Here is a 17,201-nt window from a genome sequence, read left to right on the forward strand (position 1 = left end):
ATGACGACATAACTTCGCCATCTGCATGAAGCCCGAACAGCGTACTTCACTGACTGGCCTTGCTTGCTGTGTCTGTTCACTGTTTATCAGTAATGGAACAGCCCACTTCTCACTTGGGGGTGTCAACCAAACAAAACTGAAAGAAGCCCGTCGTATATATATATATATGTATATATATATATATATATATATATATATATATATATATATATATATACATGTGTGTGTGTGTGTCTGTGTTTGTTTCGCACCACCGCTTGAAAACTGGTGTTGGTGAGTTTACCTCTCCGTAATCTAGCGGTTCAGCAAAAAGAGAATGATAGAATAAGTACCCGGCTTCAAAAACAAGTCCAGGGTTGGTTTATTCGATGAAAATCCCTCAAGGCGGTGCCCCAGCATGGCAGCAGTCAAATAACTGAAACAAGAGAAAGGATAAAACATAGATACCAACCAGTGACACTTCCTTGCTTATCAAAAGGACCAGATGTTGGCAAGAATCCGATAGAAATACATTTATAGATTCTGTTTGTGTAAATGGATTATTTAAAACAGGAATCACAGTTTCTGTGATCTTTCCAGGATCTGCTTGCCTGGTGAGTAGACATGAGAAAGTTAACCTTAATACCGGTGACTCGTCCCTAAAATATCCAAGGATCAAATACTTGGGTGAAACCGGAAGCTACATTAAGTCTAATATTCTTTTATACATTAAAGGCTAACCCTTTGAGCCATGTATACTTCTTCTATCGTCTCCCTGCTTTCCTTTTTCAGGTTGCTGTTTATTTTGTATGTAGGCTTCAACGTATCTAACAAAACAACGTGTTTTGTTGATCTTTTATCTTGAAGAAGAAAAATATCACTTATTGATATATGTCTTATATCGTGTAGCCATATATTGTTTAAATATGACATATATTACTTATAGATATCTACCATAAATATCATGTCTTATAGATAGTAAAATAGTATCTTATTGAAGGTATGTGGCTTTAAAGACATGATTATTATATTTTCTCAAATTTGATGGGAGCAATTTTTCGTTTTGTGAGGGGAAAAATTGGGCCATGTTTGCAACATGAAACTTCATTTAGAAACGTTCGATTTTCTTCATCTCTTTGTTCCCATGGTTGTAGATGATTCAACATTCCTTTTGTCCAGAGAAACATGAGATATTTTCTTTTAATATTTTCCCCGTTTCAGCCACATTTATGGTTTCGTTATCTAACTTGAAATGTGTGGATATCAGCCAGCATCATTAGGCTTTGTTTGAATGCTTTGCAACTTTTCTCAAATGTATTTATTCTCCAATCCCCCTCATTTCTCTACTGATTTAATGTCCTGTGTTTCTTAAACGTCTTAACTTTGCTACCATGAATCAATTTTTCAGTGGTGTTTTCTGAATTTTTGTTTTGAATCCTTCAAATTGTTACAATATCCTTCTTCTTTTCGATTATTTCCAATTACATGTTTTTGTTTCACAATGGCTCCTTTGTTTGCTTTCAAGGTTTTTCTATGATGTCATCACAGTCAGCGTTGGCTTCATTTTTGTTTGTTTCAAATCCAAGAGATAACAATTTTTGTCTCCCTTCCGCGTTTCCATACAAATGCCAAAATACAAAAAACAAAAACAAGTTACAGTCTTCATTCCTAACGACTGTTGAACATATTTCACGCCTTACAAACTTTATTTTAGTTCCTACACACAAGCTACAGTGTACAAAAGTTAGCATATACTACTATATATATTTCTTTACTACCCACAAGGGGCTAAACACAGAGAGGACAAACAAGGACAGACAAACGGATTAGGTCGATTATATCGACACCAGTGCGTAACTGGTACTTATTTAATCGACCCCGAAAGGATGAAAGGCAAAGTCGATCTCGGCGAAATTTGAACTCACAATGTAACGACAGACGAAATACCGCTAAGTATTTCACCAGGTGTGCTAACGTTTCTGCCACCTTAACATATATTACTATATCGATATAATTTATGGCTCATGCAATTATTTCTGACGAACACTTCACTCTAACAGAGTGCTTGTAGTTTATATATTATAGCTTTGTCGAGGTGTTGGCAGGCTGCGGCATCAGATATCCTGAGTTTATTATGGTGTTTCGTCGATACTGTTATTACAGCTAGTTAATGAAAATGTGTTTCTTGGCTGCATGAAGAAGTAACTGAATGACATCCGCGAACATTTAACAGAAAAAACTTATTGTCGAACATAAAGATAAATTGCGTTTCCCTTTTACAGTTAACAACAATCATGATTATATACTGGAAGAGACATACTGCACTGAGATTTGCTCAACATATCTGAAAACAATTGTGCCACATTCGTGGTAACGGAAGTTACTGGTTATCTATCTGCATCATCTGTCTTAGCCGTCTTCATGAGTCGTCTGTCTGGGCTGTCTGTTGGCAAGAGAGGGGACGCATATCACTCATTCGTCTTTCGACACTCTGCAAAAAGTTTAACGCAAAAGCAGCTTTTTACAGGGTACAAAATGGAGATTCTAGAAAACTGAATCAAGCTACGGCTGGTTTGTTGCTTAACGGGTTGATCACGTGAAACTATTGTGGTTCGGTCGTGATGTCTGACAGGTTACCTCACGGTAGGTTTCAAATCATCGCAACAGCTCATGCATTTTTATAATACATTCTTTACTAAACTGAATTTTATGTCTTTATATTTCTGTTTAATTTCTTTTACAATACATTTTCGAAGTTTGTATTCCTTTAGAACATTTTCTGTCATTCACATTTAGCTGTGCTAGATTGTTTGGCCTTTGTTTGCTCTGTTCTAGTGTGAAATCCGCCCTGTTGTGTTTGTGGTGAGACGCAGAAGGGGAATGTGACTAATGGAGGGAAATAAGAGGAAGAAGCAACTATTGATCGATTAATGTTGTAGGAAGAAGCACATTGAAACATGCAGACCCGGTATGGTTTGCTTAGAAGATAGCTAGAGTTGCTAAAGTCGCCTAAAAGCCAGGAACCGTGGGACGTTTAGGTTTGCTGTCGAAGGACAGATGCAGAATTTCGCACAGTTTCACCCTGCTTAGTTTCATGGGGGAAGGCTTGGATTTCTTTGAAATTATGTTAGATAGTGCAGTGTGATCGAATTTGGGACCACGTGACTGAGAAAGGAACTTCTTAAACACACAGCCATGGTTATATCCAGATTGTGTGATGGACTGAGATGTGATCCGGGATCCATAGAAATTGACGGTAATTTATATCGGCAAATGTTAATCCATAAAACTTTGTGGATAAAAATTAAATTACAGTGTGATAATTCATTGTGAGGAGCAAACAAACCAAACGTTTCGGATAACCGTTCTACTTCATATATCGAAAAGAGTGAATTTTTTCTCCTCGCAGCAAATAAGTCTGCCGCAGTAATTTTTTTTAATGTTTTTGTATCTTCGATTATTACTTTCCTTTAAATACCCTCCTTAATTTTATACAATTTATATTAAATGCTTTTCTGCTCCAGATTTATTAAGTCATGTTCTCCGAGGTGTTTTAATTTGTTTACGGTCTAATTACAGGAGGAAAAATTAAACCGCAAACATTTATGGGAAGCTTCAAGACTGGGGATGATGGGAAGGGATGAGAACACCCTACAAGGGTTACTGTCGTAGAAATTAGCGTATCAAGTTATCAGGATATCTTCAGTCTGAAAACCTGATACCAATACTTGCGATTTTAGTGGGGTCTCTTAACGGTATTCGGGTAGCATGCAGTGAAGGAACTAAAACCTAGCAACTAAATTCATCTCTGCTTGTCACAATGTGTTGGAGAGTCACGCTTTAAAACGACCTTAGCTATGGAACAAAATCAAAAACAGTCATCCAACTGTTGTGTGCATGCGTGACTCTGTGTGTGTGTGCACGCGCGCACGGTACGAATGCTACTCATCTTTTAATTTTTACTTGATTTAGTCATTTGATTGCGGCCATGCTGGGGTACAACTTAGAAGGGTTTCAGTCAAACGAATCGACGCCAGTACTTAATTCTTAAGCCTGTACTTATTCTATCGATTCCTTATAAAATCTTTCTCCTGTTCTATAAATGGGTTTCAAATTTTAGCACAAGGCCAGAAAATTTTGATGAGGGTCTAAGTCGATTACATCGACCTCAGTGTGTAACTGGTATTTATTTTAAGGATGAAAGGCAAGGTCGACCTCGGCGGAATTTGAACTCAGAACATAAAGACGTGAGAAAGACTGCTAAGCATTTTACTCCTCGTACCAACGATTCTGCCAGCTCACCACCTTTTCTTATTCTAAAACTTGGAAATAGAATTATACTATCAAATGTAGGGCATCAAAGCATTTAGAAAAGTTATATATGTATATCTATTTCTTTATTGCCCACAGGGGGCTAAACACAGAGGGGACAAACAAGGACGGACAAAAGGCTTAAGTCGGTTACATCGACCCCAGTGCGTAACTGGTACTTAATTTATCGACCCCGAAAGGATGAAAGGCAAAGTCGACCTCGGCGGAATTTGAACTCAGAACGTAACGGCAGCCGAAATACGGCTAAGCATTTCGCCCGACGTGCTAACGATTCTGCCAGCTCGCCGCCCTATATGAATATCATGCAGCTGTTCAGACAACGTCGATTTGATGAAGGGAATGAGTTAATATCCGGCACATGCATTTGTTCACCTTAACAAATCCCCTGTGCCGGCTGTTTAGCAAGAAATTGCGGAACCATCTCTCACGAACTACGAGAGACTACTATCATCTTACAACTGGATGGTCAAGCCTGGAATGCATTTCATAAGATATCCATAAAGTTACGACTGGCCTAATTACAACAACTAGAGATGCCCCACCCCCAACAAAGTGACCTCTATGTGGTTACTCGCTCTGCTAGAAATAACAACCAAATTTTTCTTAAATCGCGGTCTTATCTAAAACTATCCAAGAAAAGAGGGGTTAGTCATGGATGGAACGCATTTGAATATATGTCTGATCTGTCATGGCCGATCATTTTGATGTTTTAACACTCCACTCTGTTGTCAATATTTTACTGAGTCTAAAGTGTCTACGTTCTCTGATCCACGAAACATAGAAACGACCATGCTCTGAGGATGTCAAATACGACTGCAACCCGGATAGAATTGTCCTCCATATGCATCAAAGATCTATTAATTTGCTATTAGTCCTCCCCCACCTCATTTCATGAATATTTGTAATTCTAATTCATTAAAATTAGAGAACCGTTACTGCTCTTCTATCTTCCTCATTTTTTTAAATTAACGCGTTCGGCTAACGTTTTCATTTCCCCATTTTTTGTCGTGTTTTTTATTTTTTCATTTTTCTTAGCTGTTAGTCAAAGAATAAAGAGCAGCATTTCTAGCCATTTATTTTTTCGAAAGCTTTAAGACTGGAAAAAGAAAATATTACCTTAAAGTTGTACCTAAAAATTTAAAATACGAAAATACCGAGGATAAAAATATCGCAAAACGCTTGTTGCTCCGCACTAATTCTTTTAGTACCTTCTTGAGTCTGAAACGCGAAAGTCCTCGGAGGGATTTGAAGTTATTGGACAAAGAAACGGGACATTTACCGAAAAGTACCACCCGGCTCTGGTGCATTATTACATCTGCGATAAAAGGGTAAAAAACAAAGGTGGCCTCGGTAGGATTCGAAATTAAGTTGCAGAAACATTACCGCAAAGCACGTTGTCTTAAGCTTTAATGACTCAGATAATTCCTCTTACTGAAGGAATAATTCTAACTTTGGTATTCCGGAATTACCTCTCCTAAGTAAAATTGATCGAATTTACGCAGCGAGTCACTTATTTGCCTCTAAGAAAATCAAGAATGCAACATAAGTATAAGTTACTATACATGAGGTAATAATCTGAAAGGCAATGGAATATAACTTTACCTCCGACCAAAACAATGGCAATTTCGTAGCAGTTCCACCTACCTGTTCAGAAATTATTGGGAAGCCATGATTAAAGTTATCTCGAGCAATTTGATTACAATAAAACGCATTAAGGCTTTCTTGCTGTCTGATATCAACATCTGCTGAATTTGTCTAAAAGTGGGTAACCGTCCACCTTGGATTGTTAATTTCTTTGAGCCTAATTTCTATACCTGTTTCTTTATTACCCACAAGGGGCTAAACAAAGAGGGGACAAACAAGGACAGACAAACGGATTAAGTCGATTACATCGACCCCAGTGCGTAACTGGTACTTAATTTATCGACCCCGAAAGGATGAAAAGCAAAGTCGACCTCGGCGGAATTTGAACCCAAAACGTAACGGCAGACGAAATACGGCTACGCATTTCGCCCGGCGTGCTAACGTTTCGGCCAGCTCGCCGCCTTCTAATTTCTATATCATTGAGCAGTTTCTTCAAGTGCTCAATCAAACCCTAAAATACCATTCTCTTGCAGATCGTCCTCAATAGTAGCAAGAACTGAAACTGCATCATCTTACGCCCAATATTTATTCTAAATAAAGTTTTCCAAACAGAACATTAGGAGGCTCTTTGAAAATTAAAGGATTTGTATTTCTACCTTGTAGCTGTATGTTTAGCAAATTTAGTTTATCAAATATATCTGTAAGGTAAAAAACGTCCCATTTGCTTGCTAGGAGTATCTTTTTTTACTCAGCTATTTACTATTCAGAAACATTACAACACTGTCTCAAAGTCCAACAAAACGACGCAGGCAATTACCTTTAGAGATTGTTATCGGTTTTATGAACTTCAAAGCAGTAACATAATACTTAATCCATCCAAGACTTTCCAATGCCAATTTGAAACATGATTGATCAATAATGAATTATTATCGAAGTATTAAATAAACCCTTTTTTCCTTTCACGACAGATTTTCAATTGCAGAAAGTAAATTGTCTGTATGTGCGTGTGTATATATTTTAGTATATAAATTTCGAAGTGTTACAGACAGTAACAGAAATATTTTAGGTGAAACCAGATTGGTAGTTGTGCGGTTCTTTTCATTTGTCTGTGACACCATCTACTTCCAAAGCTTTTCTATGGACCGACTGAACTTTAGGGTCATATGATCCCAGTTCGGCAAACAACACTGTTTTAAGATGGACTTTTAGAACTTCCTTCTTCAATTTGTCTTTTCTTTATCTGAGACGATAAGGTCAAACTTGAGGTAGAGTTGGCTCATATTTCTTGTTGGTCCAACGACCAAGTTGAAAGGAAGGGGTTCGAGGATATTCTTCCTGGAATACAATATAGACGTATAAAAAAAGGTCTTTTATTATTCCTCGCCACTAATACTCTCCCCGATGCTGTGGTAAAAGTTGGTTCATGGATTATTACATACGTTTAATGGTTTTATTTTTGTACACATGTGTTGCCTTCCAAATGGTTTCTAATATTTTCATTGGCGCTACTGTCTACGATAAATGACTTTTGTTCGTTATTAAAGATTGTAACATATTTTAATTGCTTCTTTTTGTTTTGTTTCTGTTGACAGATTTTTGGCATGATAACAGTTATGTTTATTATACTGTCCGTAATGTCTTTCATCGTAGCTACTCATCCTGCCGGCCGAATAGAAGGGGATCGTGACATTTTGGGACGATTACACAGAAACAGAACGAAATTAAGTGTGCCTCATCCTGCATTGGTCACAATCGATTTTATTTGTCTCGCATTCTTCACATTTGATTTAATCACAAGGTTCATCACTTGTCCAGAATGGAAAAAATTCGTTCGGGATACTTTGAATATTGTGGATTTCATTGCGATTCTTCCTGATTATATCGACATTATTGTTGTCTACACAGTTGAGGCAAATGTTGCATTGGAAACCATGCACTACGTGAATTTTTTAAGAATCTTTCGTGCCCTCAGGATTTTCCGCTTGGTCCGTTATGTTCCAGGCTTGTGGATCATGCTGTACACATTCAAAGCCAGTTTCTGGGACTTGTTGTTGATGATTTGTTTTATGAATGTCGGTATGATTATGTTTGCCACTTTCATCTATTACGCTGAGGAGGAAAATTTCCCCAATATTTTCATTGGTATGTGGTGGGCACTGATCACTATGACTACGGTTGGTTATGGAGATATGTCTCCATCAAGTAACTTAGGGTACCTTGTTGGCTCGTTATGTGCTGTCACTGGTTTGTTAATGGTCGGTTTCACTGTTCCTATAATCGTCAGTAATTTTGTCATGTACTACAAACATATGCAATCCATGCAAGAAGCAGGGAAACGTGAGGAAAAAGCTCAGAAAGATTTGGATCTGCTGCAAAAGTTGATAGAAAGTGAAGAAACAAGTGAACTAACAACCGAAGACATGGGACCTGAGACTTCGTCGGAAAAGCGTTCTAATGAATCAGAAGAAAAACGTAAACAACATCTGAATTCGTCAAAATTTCCTCCGCCATCTTACGACAGTTTGCCATCTCGCACTAATCACCGGCGCTTGCGTGTAGGAATAGCTCGAAATTACATGCTTACCAATAATAATAAGCAGACGACAAATGGATCACATGTATTAAAGAAACCTCCTAAAGAAACTGGGAATTCAGTACCAAGCAAAAATAATCGGGATAATTCAGACGTTCATCAGCATATGAATGATGAAAACTCAAATATCAACTGTGGACCAGAGATAAACGATCTTGAAACATCTATGTTATAAAGACATTGGTATTGCCGGGCGACAATCGGGTGAAAGCCGCCGCCATTGTATATCATTAACTTCCACTATTCAAATGTTGCTGTGATTTTGCTTATTTTAATATTTCTAATGTTGATACCCTTAATACCTGCAGTCAGTACGAGTCGTTGATTCTTATAAATTACATATCACCACGCCGTCTATAAAAGAAGGCACCAGAAATTACTATGATAATGTTGCTGCTGCTGATGATAATACTAATATTAAAAGTAATAAATTAATAAGTAAAATAATAATGATTTTTTTATTTGCCAACATGGTGACAGACGAAGAGACAACTGAGAGAGACAGAGCGAAATGTGGAGTTTTATATAGAAAAATCGAATGCGAACAAAGATGATGTAAGATAGTATATAAATTGTATACTATTATTTTATAATGATGATGATGATGATGATGATGGTGCCGCCTTCCTGGTGCAAAAGATCGTGAATCTAGGACCGATCGAATGAATAATTCCACAAGATCATTCTGGAGAACAAGGGCAAGCGTCCATCCTTCAGATGTATATTCAGAGTAATCACATCTACTCCTACCATTTTCCTAACTCTCGCTTATCTTGAAGGCGGTGCCACCACTTTAAACCCTACTCCCATTTTTCAAGTGAAAGTTGGAAATGTCTATGAGAACTCGGCCAATAGTCGTATGTGCCCTACGTGCGACAGCTGCTGTTTGATATAACTCTGCCAAAAATCATCTAAAGGTTGCTTGAGTGGAAATTTCGCGATACGAAAACAGTTTCCACGAGTGATCATTTATGAGAATATGTTGCTGTACATTGCAATGAGCAAGCCTATGAAATGAGTTCGTTTCCTGGTTAACTTTATCGAAATCTTTCAAGCGATCCAACTTGGTACGGGTCCCACAGAACTCAACCTTGTCAGTGATGTTTTACTGGGGTGGGAATTGATGCATACAGTCTTAAGTTCTTTAAGTTTGCGTTTATCACTGTAATGGACCAAGTGTTGTCTACAACATATCTCTTGTTGGTATCCTTTTTTCAGCTGTATTACTACACTTCAGTTCACAGCACTTGGAATTCTCTTATTCCGCAGTCAGTTGCGGTAGACATCTTCCAATAGGCTACCCAGAAATCTAGCATGTATTTTTTAATATCAGGTTAGATCTTCCAAACCAGGATATTCGCTCCTCGTGCAACTCCTTCCTGTCTCCCGTATTTCAGTCGATATTATCATCTTCTGCCATTGATCGCAATAGGCCGACGAGGTAGGCAGTAAACTCCACTACCGTTTACAATTCATTGTCCACCTCTAAGTGTCGGACCAATTAGTGTTAGAAAGCCATACACATCTGTTCAGAACCGAGTATCTTGCGCCCGTCTATGTTCATCAAATACTAGATTGGGATTTGGTTGCTATGTCATTCTTCGCCCACTCCGGCCTATTGGAAAGCTTTTTGTTCCCCACAATTGTTTAGTGCACGAGCATTAGCTCTGGCAACATAACATTTGTGTTTTGTGCTAAAAGCTATTCTCGCCGCTAGTCTGTTGGTCGTGTAGCTTCTCAAACAACCTCTCTATTAATAACTCTTCAATAAACGCTACCGAGCCTCTCTATTCACCCTCCTCGGGATCATCATCGCTGGTTGTTGACAATTCCTTTCGACAACTGTTCCCTAGTTTGCTAATCCGATCCTGTTGCCTTTCCAGTAACTGAATTTCTATCAACGGGCCCTATCTATATCGATCGTGTAGACCTCAAATCTCTGCTATTCTTATCTGCTGGTCAGACAAAGACTCTTTTTTAGACGCGGGTCCAAGACAATTTCCAGTCCATTGAGGTCTAAAGGTTTCACGAATAATACATCGACCCTTCTTCAGATCCTTAGAGATCATGGAATGAGTATACCTTTTAGTCGATTACATTTGCTCCAGAGATTCTGGTCTCTCTAATAGCCATCACATCTATATCCAGTGACCTGAACTCGTCGAACAAGTTGAACCCAGTCAGCACACATTTATCTGAGTGAAGAAATTTTGATTAAAGAAAAAAAAACTGAGAAGGTCACTCATTAAGTCCTCGAAAGACCTGTTGACCTGGTTACCTCGTTTGATAAGTAGGAGATATCAAAGGAGACTTTAAAAATCCTTTTGCTGTGCTTCTTTCTAAAAAGGCAAACATCAAAGAGATTATTTTCCTTCGACTGTCTATATGTTTGGAAATTCATTTCCACCTATAATCTCTCTTTACAATCTCCTTCGTCAATTTAGTATTTGTTGTTTATTTTTCTTGACCTTTTTTATCGATTTTGTTTTTTGCTTCCTTTCGTTGTGATGGTTATGGTTATCAGTTTTGCTTAAACTGCTGCTTCTATTCTTATTTATTTTGCTTCTGCTTTTGCGGCTCTAGTTGAGTTTGTCGTCACTAGTTTGGTTCTTGTAGATGCTGCTTGTTTGTTTGTTTGTCTGTTGAGCGAAGCGGTCTTCGCACGTAGTGGGAGAAGTCCGATACGTCGTCCTTTGCTATTCGTAAGACCCGCAGAAGAGAAAGCAGGTCAACCCCCAACACCGAGAGAATCGACGGATGGATGAATGTGCATCCAGGCTCAGCGGTTGCGTAGGAAGTCGGGGATAAGAAATAGGAAGAAAGAGTGAGAGAAAGTTGGAGCGAAAGAACACAACAGGAGTCGCCACCACCCCCTACCGGAGCCTCGTGGAGCTTTAGGTGTTTTCGCTCAATAAACACACACAACGCCCGGTCTGGAAATCGAAACCGTGATCCTCTGACCGCGAGTCTGCTGCCCAAACCTCTGGGCCATTGCGCCTCCACTGTAGATGCTGCTTTTGATGTAGGGTCGGCAGGAGTGTGGGACTGATGCCTACCACTACCGACTACTGGGCGCCCTTTCGTATAAGAAGAGGTTAAGTATTTCTTAAATATTTTCATGTTCTCTCTTTATGTTTATCGCCATACCCGGACCCAATCAGCCACTGTCTTTGTGTAACCTTTCTATATTCAGGATGCTCCGCACACGTTCATCACACACACGATGATAATTATCGAAAACCAGATGTCTATTTATGGCGAACATCATTCAGCTTTAACATGACCAGACTTTTCTCCACGCTGGAGGGAATACACAAAGTTTTCTTATTCTTTAAATGTGCAACAATGCGAGTTTGCACCTGTTTTACCGAGGCAACGATCACGTCTATCGCGCTGATTTCCTTACCACGATAAGCAAATGTGGGATTTCACGTAAAAAAACCCTGCGATTTTCTTGGAAAACTCAGAGTAAAGGCTTGGTGTGACTTCCTTGTACTGTAGCAATGGTGTTAATGATGATGATGCCTAACAACAACAACAACAACAACAACAACAACAGATAATCTTTTCTTTATTTACACTTGAAGGGATACAGGAAACTACAATGTAACAATAAACAGGGAGCTTTACACATGTGGGGTCGGGCGGAGAAGATATAGGAAGACGAGGAAAGGCGTGTAGGAGTGTACAATATATAACTGGACGAATTCATCATTTATAAACCACAAATTTACATGGAAATAAGTATAAAAAAATTATAACACATGCGATAAATAAAACGAGTTTTTTTATAAAAAATTAATTAAAATCTAAATTTGTGTTAACCAAGGTACCCCCACTTCACAGATAACGTCTGCTGTGTGCTTCCTTATTGGATTGTTCAAAGTAGAAAGAGGAAAATCTTCGGGAAGTAATTGTGTTCATTTTGGCAAGTGAGAAGCCACTTCTTGTGTATTGTTATAAAATATCATTTCGTAAACTGGGGTTAACTTTGCCTTTCATCCTTCCAGGGTTGATGAAATAAGTACTAGTTGAACTCTGGTCAACCTCCCCTCACCACAAATTGCAGGTCTTGTGTCTATTGTCGAACTTTACTCTGTAAAGTCTGAGATTTGAACTATTGTTCTCTGTGTTTATTTCTGTTATTCGGTTTGAAATAAAATACTATTTCCTTCTCATTAGCATATCACTCATGGATATTTCAAACATGTCTTATTAGAACATGGAGGCACATGACTTAGTGGTTAGAGCAGCGGACTCGCGACCGAGCGATCGCGGGTTCGAATCTCAGACCGGGCGATGTGTATGTTTATGAGCGAAAACACCTAAGCTCCACGCGGCTTCAGCAGAAGGTGATAGCGAACTTCTGCTGACTCTTTCACCACAACTTTCTCTCACTCTTTCCGCTTGCATCTTGCAGCTCACTTGCGACGGACCGGCGTCCCGTCCAGGTGGGGAACCTATACGCCAAGGAAACCGGGAAACCGGCCCTTATGAGCCAGGCATGGCTCGAGAAGAATTAAAAAAACTTAGAACAGTGTTTTATTATTTTCGAGAATAGTTATGAATTCTATATCGTTTTAGCTCGCAGTTCACCGGTTCTCTTTCATAAAATATGGTTTCTTTCTTTCTCAGCGGAAAAAAATGTACTTTATGACAGAAAGTGTGCATCATCTCGCTATCTTTTAAGAGTATATCCTTGCTTTTTACCCTATCGGGTCGATTTTTGTTTTTGTTATTCCTCCCCTGCCTCATTAGCCTCTGTTCGATTCTCATCTTCGTTACTCAATGGATTAGTCATAACGTGTGGGGTGCTTTTGGGATTCATGGTTCGCTCCTGGCAACTAGTTTCATTTAGCACCTCACAAGTTGTGTAAGGTGTCGTCATAGAACAGGCACTCTCCAAAACATGGTTGCTTTGGTTCTTTTGAACTTTCTACACAGAACATATTTAGTTGGAATTTGCTTCCACATACGTGGCAGCTTTTGATACTCATCTTTAAGGGTTTCCTTTTAGTACTCTCAACAGAAGACAGTTTTGGGATGGGTTTGTGCTCTTATAGGGTTAAGAGGATATGTTCCTCTTGACTACCTTTCGTCAACCGTTATGTCTGCACTAATCCCTTACTCATATTGTATCCCACACCAAGAATCACTAAACACGTTCCAACATCATCCCTGATGTTCCTGATGAAACCATGTTTCTGCTTCCCAAATGCTACGCAATTAGCTTATGGTCGGGTGTTTCGTGTACTAATTGAGGTTGGGATTTGAAGACGTTAGCGGGATTTGAACCCAGAGCGTAAATAACTGAAATAACTACCGCAGATATTTTCTTCAGCCTGCCAACAATTCTATCAATCAACCAATGAGAAATAATTTGAAAAATAGAAACATCACTTAACCCACGTTCGCTTTGACACAGCCACGGTGTTTCTTCATATCCCCCAAGGAAAATTTGGAAACGGCCCTGGTAGATATTTTAAGCGAAATCTCTATTATTGCGAGAAGCAGAGTATATGACACCACAGTGTCATCTGTTAAACATACAACAGCGTTAAAAATCAAGCTAAAATTATCAATAAATTAGTCTTGCAATATCTGAGAAGAAGAAACACAAGGCTCACCGTCAAGGACATCGGTGAAGATGTTAATTCCTGACTGGTAGTCATCTTTGTGGCATTTTGTAGACAGGAAATCAGTGCAGACGCATCTTTTGGTAACAATGTTTTGATAGAGTTGCAATGAAAAATAAAGGTTATCATAAGCCACAACCTCTTGGTTATGATGTGGGGAAAATATGGAAAAAAAAATAAAACAAGAAATATTTAGGTCAAGTATTTTAATATCATCCTATGAATCTGTTCAAAACGTGGAGTTCTTTCATTTGATCATATTATCGTTTCTTTAAGCAGAGTTATTTTAGATTTGGAGACATTTTCTCTTATTAAAAATCTATACATTTATACACGAGAGTCGTCTCTTAAACCATACCAGAAAAGGAGGATTTGAATTTGTTCTTGAAAATTTGTAAATGTTCACTAAAAACTATCTTCTATAATTCCGGATGATGCATTTGTTATGTATCTTTGTTCATTCACATAAAGAGTTGTTAGACTGGCCGATGTAATTGATGAAGGTTTCATATGTTGTATATCATATCCGCATATATCTTGAAGGATCGCCTAGTTTTGAGTTTCATCTCCGAGCCAGTTTCCATCTGGTTGTAATTTTAAATGCTACATACTTCATTTCTGCTATTGCTGCAAGTTCTGAGAGAAAATTTTCTGCTATGAATTTTGGCCATGTGAAGAATCCGTTGAAGGTTTTTGATTAACGTTCGGTCTTGATGTCTAGCCTTTGAGAATCAAATCCTTGACTTCCTTCTGCGCTACAAAAAATGACTGGGGTTTCGTTTTGATGTAAGTGTATAGGTCAGACACTCATTGGTCAAAAGTGTTGAGAAATAAGATTACATTCTCTTTGATTGCTGGTGTTCTAAGTTGCAGTATATTTCTCTTTTTATTCCTGTTAATTTCAGTGGATATTACGGTAGTTTTAGAAAGTCTTTAAGATCGTCCGGTTGCATAAGTCGTTGGTCTAGATTGATCACTATTGCAAATATGCATCTTGTTACGCAGTATGTGATATTTCGTTTGATGCATGAAAGACGACACAAGTAAAAATTTAAATATTAGCCTCTTTAAAAAATATGTCTGTTGTTAACCTGGAATCATATAATTTAACAAGGATGTTCATGAATGGTAGCTTATTCTCTCTAACTTCCATTGTAAATTTAGTGAACAGATAGGTGTTTACGTTGTTATGAAACATATACAGTTTTTTTTTCTGATCTATTCCAAAGTGTCCATGCGAAAGTGTAGGCGTACATAATATTGAAATTACGACGTCCATAGCATTGAACTAATTAAATCCTTAATCAGTCGATAAAATGTCATGTTAATGAAATACACAATCAACTAAAGCCGAAACAAATGCCACCGATCACTGTATCCGAAGCGCTAACGACTTCACCTTCAGTTTGCGATGTATTATACTCCAATTGGTTGAGTTTTATAACTAAACCGGTAATAATATCTACACCAGATATATTAATATTTCTTTCAGAAAACAATAACTGCACCACAAGAACAAACTTTCCTTTCAGCTGCTAAAAATGTAAGAGAGTTAGACCATGCTCACCCCTCCGTGGTTTAACTTTATTTTTCATTATTCTGCAAATTTTAAATAAAATAAATTTCTAGTCACATAATAAGGCACTGAATTATAATTTATGTCACAACTGTTGACCCTACATCCGATTCCTGACGTTTGACCACCGGATGTAGATGTTTGTAACTTTTCCTGAATTTCTGACGTATTTAGGAAAAGCAAGATTCATTGGTTTCTGCAACTACCCGCATCTATCGTGTTCTGTGAATAATGTAGTGTTTAAGATAAGGAAATCAGTCTTAGTTTCTAAATAGTGATAAAATAAAAAGAATTTATTATTATAAACCACAGCGTCGACATTGTCATCGCGGATATTTGAGAGTTCTAAGTGATGGGCGATCTCGTTACGGGCTTAACTGAAGGGAAGACATCTACATGTTAGAAGCTATAATTCTTTGCTGTTGCTGCTGTTCCTCAGAGTGTCAGGCGCGTTCGAACTGATCTATGTTCAGCGGATTTTCAACCATCGTAATCCCGTTTAACACTAAATTATCCAATGGGACCTCCATTTCTTCAAATGGTAGATGAACATTTGAGGGAGTCTGGCAACTATTTTTAGCAATTGTTACGACATTATTGAGGTTAATTTGTTGGCTCACACACATTGACATCGTGTCGACAGATCTCAATATCCTGACCCTGACGATTGTGGTCACAGACCTTGACGATCGAAGACGTTGGTCTTGGTGATCGGAGTCACTGACTGTGATGTCTGAACTAACTGAACTTGATGGACGGACTCACTGTTCTTGCTGATTGTAGTCATTGACTCTGACAACTAAAGCCACCAACTTTCACGATTAGAGTCACTGACCTTGATGACTGGAGTCGCTGACCTTGACAACCAGAGTAATTACTTTTGAAGACTGGAGTCGTTGACTATGACGACTGGTACTTCTGACTTTTACATTTGGAATCACTGATCGTGACACAGAGTCGCTGACCTTCATCGCTGGAGTCACTGACTTTGGCGATTGAAGTGACATTGGTGAGTGGAGTCGGGAATCTTGATTAGTGGAGTCGCTGACCTTGCCTAGTAGAGTCGATGATTTTATCAAGAGTCGTTGACATTGACGATTGGGTTTTTGATGTGGAACTTCCTCTAAAAATGCAATTTACAGTGATTTATCGAGTGACAGATATTTTGAAATGACATTCACACTTCACTACAACACAGCACTCGTCATTTACATTGCCTCCTCTGTCTATTAAATCAATTGAATGAAATTGTTATTGTTGTTTAGCTCTGATCCAGCACATTATTGATCAACACTGCAACACCCGTAATCATATCATTTGTATTCTTTACTCACCACTCACGCACACACACACACGCACACACACACACACACACACACACACCATCGCAGACTTGTGTGTATATATACATGCATACATTGCAATCTTTATATCCTAGCTAATGTGTACATACTTATATATTTTAAGAACGCCATATTGCTGCAGTATTCGTGCTTCAAAG

The 17,201-nt window shown here is 38.4% G+C and overlaps 1 protein-coding gene across 3 annotated transcripts in view; it reads left to right on the forward strand.

Annotated features, from left to right (window-relative positions):
* LOC115219011 (potassium voltage-gated channel protein Shaw-like) overlaps positions 1-17,201 on the forward strand; it is a 106,296-nt gene that overhangs the window by 70,684 nt on the left and 18,411 nt on the right. For 2 of the 3 annotated variants that reach the window (XM_036508728.1, XM_036508726.1), the window contains exon 3: positions 7,488-10,789. The exons of the other annotated variant lie outside the window; for it this stretch is intronic. In XM_036508728.1, coding sequence (XP_036364621.1) covers positions 7,488-8,663 — 1,176 coding nt within the window. In that variant the 3' untranslated portion in view covers positions 8,664-10,789. Of the gene's footprint in view, positions 1-7,487; positions 10,790-17,201 lie in introns of those variants that run through there. 3 annotated transcript variants of the gene reach the window in all.

Source organism: Octopus sinensis, linkage group LG14 (assembly GCF_006345805.1).
Source record: "Octopus sinensis linkage group LG14, ASM634580v1, whole genome shotgun sequence".
NCBI classification, from domain to species: domain Eukaryota; kingdom Metazoa; phylum Mollusca; class Cephalopoda; order Octopoda; family Octopodidae; genus Octopus; species Octopus sinensis.